The sequence below is a fragment of the Loa loa genome (assembly GCF_000183805.2).
Source record: "Loa loa unplaced genomic scaffold supercont3.297, whole genome shotgun sequence".
NCBI classification, from domain to species: Eukaryota; Metazoa; Nematoda; class Chromadorea; order Rhabditida; family Onchocercidae; genus Loa; species Loa loa.
The window spans coordinates 47,244-55,353 of NW_018108477.1; the positions used below are offsets into that span (position 1 = coordinate 47,244).

At 28.9% G+C, this 8,110-nt stretch overlaps 1 protein-coding gene across 1 annotated transcript; it reads left to right on the top strand.

The window, feature by feature from the left end:
- Positions 1-2,153: 2,153 nt before the first annotated feature.
- On the top strand, positions 2,154-4,176 carry LOAG_10689 (hypothetical protein; the record flags this gene model as incomplete). Its single annotated transcript, XM_003146213.2, has 5 exons — positions 2,154-2,246; positions 2,478-2,542; positions 2,820-3,006; positions 3,706-3,840; positions 4,096-4,176. 5 exons carry the CDS (start codon positions 2,154-2,156, stop codon positions 4,174-4,176), a joined length of 561 nt encoding a protein of 186 aa, XP_003146261.2.
- Positions 4,177-8,110: the final 3,934 nt, after the last annotated feature.

Below are 8,110 nucleotides of genomic sequence, written 5' to 3' on the forward strand. Positions count from 1 at the left end.
AAAAAAACTAAAATCGTGCATAAATTACCAACGTCTAAAAGTGTTTTTTGTTATCGAAAAGCCTTTGATGTGAGAAATTATTGTTCGAAACAAATCTTATGATAAGATTAAAATGGATCAAGTTCCAATCAATTTTGCTAAAATAAAAAAATAAAGCAAAAGCAAAGAAACAATGAATATCGTAATATTTTAGTGATAATTGTGATGTATTTGTTAGGAAAACTTTTTGACCTTTATTATGTCTAGATTATCAATTGATAAGAGGCATGAATTGATAAATTATTAGTTGGTAGGACTTAATTAAGTATTGTGAATTGTGAATTAAGGCATAAATTGATAAGTTATTAATTGATAGGACTTAATTAGGTATTGCCTCATTACATCTTTTAATTAATGAAAGAAAATCCATTTTCTTCTGCTCTTTTTTTTCTTTTTTTGTTCAAACTTCGGATATAAATTGTTGAATTCATTATTATCATTATGGAAAAGGAAAGAAATTTAATCATCATTTAATTTCTTATCCCCATGAAATAGCTGAATGTTTGGATTGTACTTAAGTTCCTTGATAAGTTATATAATTTAAGTCAAAGATTGTATAAGAATGTATTTGTTAAGAGTTACTGTAGATAGTTGTAACCGTACATTATGGTCTGTTTGAACTACAAGGATATACTGTTACGAGTTACCGTAGGTGTGCTTATACTTATACAGTAATTTCAATCATACTTTGTGAAATGATCTATTCGAATTATTACTAATAATTAAATACAATTTTGAGGAGTATTTAAAATTAAATGAGAAATGAAGGAAATAGGAAATGATTGTGCTATGAAAAGTTTGACGAAAAAGTTCTTCTTTTTTCTTTTCATTTTTCTTTTTATTTTTCCTGATTTAATTCAAATTTTATGTTAATATTATTTTGTTTCATCTAATTCAATTAATTTGTCAAAGCAATTCTGGTTAATGAATGGTGAAGGTCAACGAGTGTGATTTTATACCTTCTCTTTTCATTGATTATTTTTATTTCATTTAAATTTTGAAAAAAATTTTTCATTTTCGAAAAGAAAAGCCGTTTATAAAGGCAAATCATCAAATTGCGCTTGTCTTCCTCGGTCCTCTATATTTTACCGGTCTGTCATTGTCCACTACACATATACACACACATACACATACACCACATATACACACACATACACATACACATATGCGTACACACACACACACACACACACACACACATACATACATACAACACGTTATACACATACACATATAACTGATCTTTGTCTTTTGTTTGATTTTAATTTCCTCTCATTTCCTTCCTATCTATCTTCAAATAGGATTTGAGGATTTCGTTGATAGGATTTTCTGTCACTTGTAATTTATCATAGAAAGTAAGATGAAAGGTACAGGAAGAGTGACAGGAAGATGATAAGATTTATTAGTCTTTTTTTTTTGTATATCGTTCTTTTTGATGAAAATTTTTATTTTGTTAATCATATTTCATCTTAATATAACTTATTTAAAAAATTTTTAATATAACTTTTAGAAATTGCTATTGGCAAATATTTGCATTTTTGAAAATTAAAATTTACAATGGAAATTTAAAACGACCAGAATTTATAAAATGAAATTCACATTATCTATTCATTTATGGAAATGGAAAAATTTAACATAGATATGTATATATATATATAGCGGAAAATAATGGAATTTGAAAATTGAAATTAAAAATGAAAGAGCGATAAGCAACCAGAATTTATGTAATAAAATTCATATCTATTCATTTAATCTATTCATTTAAGGGAATGGAAAAACTATTGTATATATCTATATATTCTTATTTATTTTATTTATTTAATAAAATTTGATAAAATCTCTTAGATTTTCTCAATTTAATAAAAGATTCAACGTTTTTTCTTTTTTTTGTTGTGAAAAATTTTGAAATGACATTATGATAAAAAAAATTTTTGACTATTAATTATTTTGACTAATTTATTAATTATTTTTATCATTGTCTTATGCCTATTGCGTTCGCTTCCTTCTTTTATCCTCTGTGTAAAAAAAAAATTTTTTTTTAACAAAACTTGAAATTTCAGAAGTACGCTTTAACAAGAATCGACAACTAAACCGGCAAGTCTTACTAACCCTACATGAACCGTAACATCGAATCGGTAATTGATGATGCCGTTGCACTAATCAGCTCATTGAATTCTTCTTCACCAAATTCTATTCCACCGTATAATGTTAGTGTCTTTTCTTTAATTAATTTCAAATTTAAAAAGAAAAATTAAGCGAAAAGGGACGGATCGTTTACAAAGTTAAGTGGTTTACAAAATTAAGTACGTTTTCATAAAATTAAGTTAAATTGATTTATTTTTTTGGGGCATAAATTACAATATAGGGATTGAAAATATTGAAAGACTGATAATAATATTAGTGTTTGGTACAGTTCCGAGAAATTTTTCTAATTTCAGGTTGATGCGATGAAAAAATGTATCACTAATATTAACAAACTGTACAAGAAAAATGCAGATGATTTGTGAGCAATTAATTTAATTAATTAGTTAACCGAACTTCGAGGCATTGCTGTTATTTTTATAATTCATGGCAAAAATATTTTCTAATAGTTTATTGATAATTTTGAAAGAAACGACAAAATAGTCAATATTGACATTCAGTCGTATAATAATTTTCAACTTGTAAAGAAAAAAAAATAAATTCCTGATAAAAAATGATATATTGTGGAATAGTGTCATCTAATATGAGTAATTTATCGATTTTTGTATTTATTAATCTTGAACAATGAAAATTTTTAGGATGATTTTAAAATCAGGTTCCATATCGGAAAAGGCCAGAAAACAGGAAGTAGCAGTAATAGCAAATGCTAGGCAAGGTTGTATTGAATATATCAAACGATGCTGTTGTACTTATTTACATGAACGTATGTTACGAGTAAAACATTTACGTTGGAAATATGGTGGTCATATACCTGAAAAAATGAAGGTATCTTTTTTTTTTTTCAGCTATTCATTATCTATCCTTTTCCAGATTTATATAGCTTTTCGCTTATCACTTATTATTTAACATGTATGTTGATGTTAAAATTTTTTATTAAGGTATCTTCTTTTGAGGATTTTTTTTAGGAAAAAATATGACTTAAACTTCTTGTTTAATTATCCTCCATATTATATCAGTTTTTTCCAATAAAAAAAGAAATTCTTTTTAACGTTTCAATCCATAAGCTGTGTTAAAAGTTATCTCAGTATTGTTGATATTTTGCGCCGAAAGATATTTAACAAATATTCAACTTATTCCAGATATTCAAAGAAGCAGTGAAGCTCAAAATTTTGCTTAGATTATTCCGGAAACGGACTGCAAATATTGTCTCTTCATGTTATTCATCAAATTCATAATAGATATTCGAGGAATTAGATTAGGGGCATGTAGTTCATGTATGTGGGAAGTTTAAGCGGAATTTGTTTTCAGTTTTACTTACCCACAAAAATGACTCTATGAGGATATTTTCATCTCCCGACAGATAATTTAAAAGTTATTATGAGCAAAATTGAAAATGTTAATTATAAAATAATTCTAATCATTTCATCAAAATTGGAACCAATATTTTACCGTTTTTTATTTTCTTTTTTATTTTTCTTTGTTTTTTCTTTTTCATCTGTCCCTACAGAACTAATTAGTTTTCAGGAAAATCTATGTGATGCAGAACTGAAATGGTTACAGGAATACAACAATCTTCTTGCCGATTTTCAAAGTTCACTTGGTGAAAACGGAGTGAATTTATTGTTGAATATGAAACCGCCTCATAATTTATTTGTCAAGGTTATACTTCTTTCAATTTACCCATCTTTTTTTTTTCTTCCATTTTCTGTTGATTTGGCTCATTTTTGCACTTCACTATATCGTTGTTTTATTCGTTTTCTTTTTTGAATTTGCTTAATCATAATTTTTTTTCCATATTTTTTATAAGTTCATGCAAACAAATTAAATTAAAATGCAACTAAATTAAAATATTAAAATAAGTTACATACAGGAAATTGTCACATCAATTCCAATTTGATGTTTTTTTTTTCCTAGGTTCGTGCTAAGCAAAATATTGGTTCATTTGAATTAAGCGATGGAACAACCGTTTCTCTTACTGAAAATGCATTGGTATAGCATTTTTTTTTTGTTTTTCCGTTTTCCAAAAATTTTAATTGAGATTTAATTTTGATTAAAGTCAAAAATTCTGGATAAAAAAATTTCGAAATTCCTTATTTAAAATTTCTTGCTTGATAACATTTTACTTGTACTTTTTACTTGGAATTTTTGATACTGAATTATTGCTTAGGTCAAAACATGCTAGTGGATATTATCATTAAAAAGGAATTTTTGATATTCAATTTAAAAGAAAAAAAATTAAATCAAACGGATAGATCAATCGGTGACAATTTTGTTTGTAGGCCACATTATAAGAGGATTAATTTTTAAAATTTAATTTAAACGAAAAAAATAAAAGTGAATGAATAAGTCAATCAATGATTATTTTTTCTTTCTTCCTTTCTTTTTTTTTTTACTAGCACTCATTACCTGTGGCTGATTGCGAGATGTTAATTAGGCAAGGAATATTGGAGCTCGTTGAATAATGATTTGAAAATTTAAACTGTGATATTTATGTATATGTATATGTGATTGTTTATGTCTCTTTGTATAAGTTGTCATTTATTATATTTCTTGAAATATTTTGAATAGATTATTCTGAAATGTTTTGAATATTTTGAATGGATTATTCTGATAGTTTTATTGAACAAAAAAAAGTGCTGGAAAAGTTTAGGTTTTACATAAAAGATAAGATGATTCAATAAATGAATTTGAATTGAATTGAAATGGATTGCTCATATCTATAAATGGTACTTACTTATCATTTATTATATATCAACAGTGACCTTGACCTTGACCTTTTCCCTCCTCTTGTTCTTTTTCTTTTAAAAAATACAAAATTTGATCATACAATTAGGAAGGAGAACTTCTCGATGAAAATGCCATAGAGTTTTATTGAAAAGAGAAAGGGAGAGAGAGAGAGAGAGGGAGAGAGGAGGAAAGGTAAATTTGTCTACCTTAGCATATTTCGAAAAATCACAGTTAGAACATTTAATTAGCAAATGAATTGCTATTCATAAAGTAATTATTCGATAATTCCTAAGCAAGCATTTGTCTGTATATCGTGCATAACGTTCACGTTAGGTTAGAGTATTTAATTGGGATATTTAATTAGTGAGCTAATTATTCATAAGAGAAATCATTCAATAATGCCTAAAGTATGCACCTTATTTATATATCGTTATCCAACGTTTACATTAGAATGCGTTTTTAGGGTCACTTACAATTGACCTAACATTTACGTTAGGCCGTACCTTTCGGGGTCACTTACAATCAATAGCAGCTTGACATATACGTTTTGCACGTATTTCAAAAATCATTTATAATTCACAACGTGCATTTTTTTTTTCAAAATTTTCAATCATGATATTTCCCGCGCATCTCAACTCTTTGCAACAAAATTCGATGAAAGAGAAGCGGGAAAATGCGCGACGCTATTAATAAAGAGGGCAAATTGATGCGACAAGATCGGACGAGTAGGACACAATGGTGTATGTATCTATCTATATGTTATATACATATGTATATACGTGTGTGTACGTGTGTGTGTGTGTATGAGTGTTTGTGTCTGTCTGTCTATGTGCGTGTATATCTACGTAACCATATGTTAATGGGCGTATACACAATCCTCTGAGAAATTTCCAAATATTTTGGCGCCAATTTTTGGCTAACCTAAATGTGTCATTGTCGACTTGGTAATTTCCTATCTATCCATGTGTCTGTCTGTCTGTCTACCTATCTATCTGTCCATCTGTTTTGTCATCATTCATCCTCGCGCATTCCATTAAAAACTAGACGAAACGGTTTGCGCTCAACAGAATCGGTTGGTTGATCAATTCCAGTCGGTCAGTTTTAGCCATTGAATCATCCAAAGTATGTGAATGTATGAGAATTTGATTAGATTGCTTAGTGTACTATTATTGGTTTTGGTTTGAGCGCTTTACAGGCATTTTCCTTCTTTCTTCCTACTTTTTTTTTCTTTTCATACACCAAAGAAATATCATTTCTTACAACTTTTTTCTTTCCGGTACCGGAATTCATTCCTGAAATTTACATTATATTTCATACGATATATTTGAATGATTGATTGAATTCGCCCAAATCTTAGCAATCATTTTAAAGTTGTAAAATAAACAAATTCCGGTTAATTTGTAATACGGAAGGATTATTGTATTAGGGAACTAAGAAATAGAAATGTTAATTTTGATTGGTTTTTTTTCTCCCTTTAAATATAAATGAATTATAAGTTATAGTATGGAATGAAAAGTTTTTAAAAAAATCTTTATAACCTAAATTTTCATTTTCTTACTAAAATTTCTATTTTGAAATCTTTTAGATAAAACGAAATGTTAGGATAGGATTAACCGGAATTGTTACTATTCAGGAATGTCGTATTCATTCCATATTCATCCTGTCATTCATATCTTCATGATAAATATATCAAATCCTTCATTTCCTGTATCTTTCATGATTCATCGGTCATTTCATTACTTTGATACATACATGTATAGTTGATGTGAACATGATAAGTCTTCCTTACCGCCAATGCATATTCAAATCATTTACTACACTTCCTCATATGTGTGTATATGGGATACGCCAATGCGCAATCTCACACCATCTTCGGTTTTTTTTTCCCTACCTCTTACAATTCGTCCCCCACATCATTCATCCCGCAGGATGTATGTGTGTGTGGGTATGTGTATGATATGTGTGTGTGTGTGTGGGTGTGTGTATGTACGTGTGTGTGAATGATATGAGGTGTAAGAGGAAGAAGATGGAGGTCGAATGATCTGGTCCGATACAACCGATAAAGGAGGAGAAGGCGGAGGTAGAGGAGGTTAAGGGTGCCGTTGAGGAAGAACAATGAGGATGGTCCGAGGAGTGCGGAGGGAAGAAAGAAGAAATAACCTCTACCCAATCATTACCCTCTTCTTTCATTCTTAATCTACCTCTACCTCTACCCTTACCCTTTACTCTTACTCTTGTCCTTACTATTACTACTACTATCACTACTACCATCAACATCATTCTTTTTGTAAGTATACATCTGCTTGGGCGTATATCATCAGAATACATTTCCCGTGATTGCATGTATGCATACTCGATACAAAGGGACGATTTTTTTTTTAACTCGCCCACGGTTCGTTAAATAATGACATCTTATGGTATTGATAGGTTTTATTTGATAGAAGTACTTTGGTGGTAAAAGATGACAAGTGTGGATAATAACAATCCGGTACTTTAGTGATTAAAAGATAATGAGTATGGGTGTAGTAATAATTCGATACTTGAATAGTAAAAGATAGTAAGCGTGGGAGTAGTAGTAACTCGTTTATTAGATTATGTATCAGTTTGATAAACTATTAATTGACAAGGAAGAAAATGATCATATCACGATACTAACATTGTCTAAGATTAGTGTCATGTCATAATATTAACTTTAGGTAATGAAATGTTGACACAATATATTTACAATTTGTAAATTAATATAGATAGGAATTTGAATTTCTCTTCCTTTTACTCATTTCCAATTGAATTCTAATTATAGTCAATTTCCTTTTTCCTTTAAAATCTTTTCCTTTCTATTATTTCTTCCAATGTTTGACACAGATTTGTACTATATGATGAAGTATATTTTTAGCAATGTATTTCTACATTTCCTTTTCTTCTTTTTTTCTTTTAACTCTGTTCATTACCATTTTCAAAAGGAAAAGAATGGAGATTAACATTTCTTCCTCTCTTCTTTTCCTTCTTTTGTCATCATTGTTCCTCTTTATCGGTAGCTTTGACCTTAGTTGGAAGCTGAAATAGTTTTTTTTCCTCTTTCTACCTCGTTCATAGAATTGCAATCATTTAGGAAAGAAATAATGAAAAATAGTGAAGTGTTTTCACTAAAGAGAAGACCCAATTAATCGATTCTTTCTCTCCCCCCTCTCTCTCTCTCTCTCTC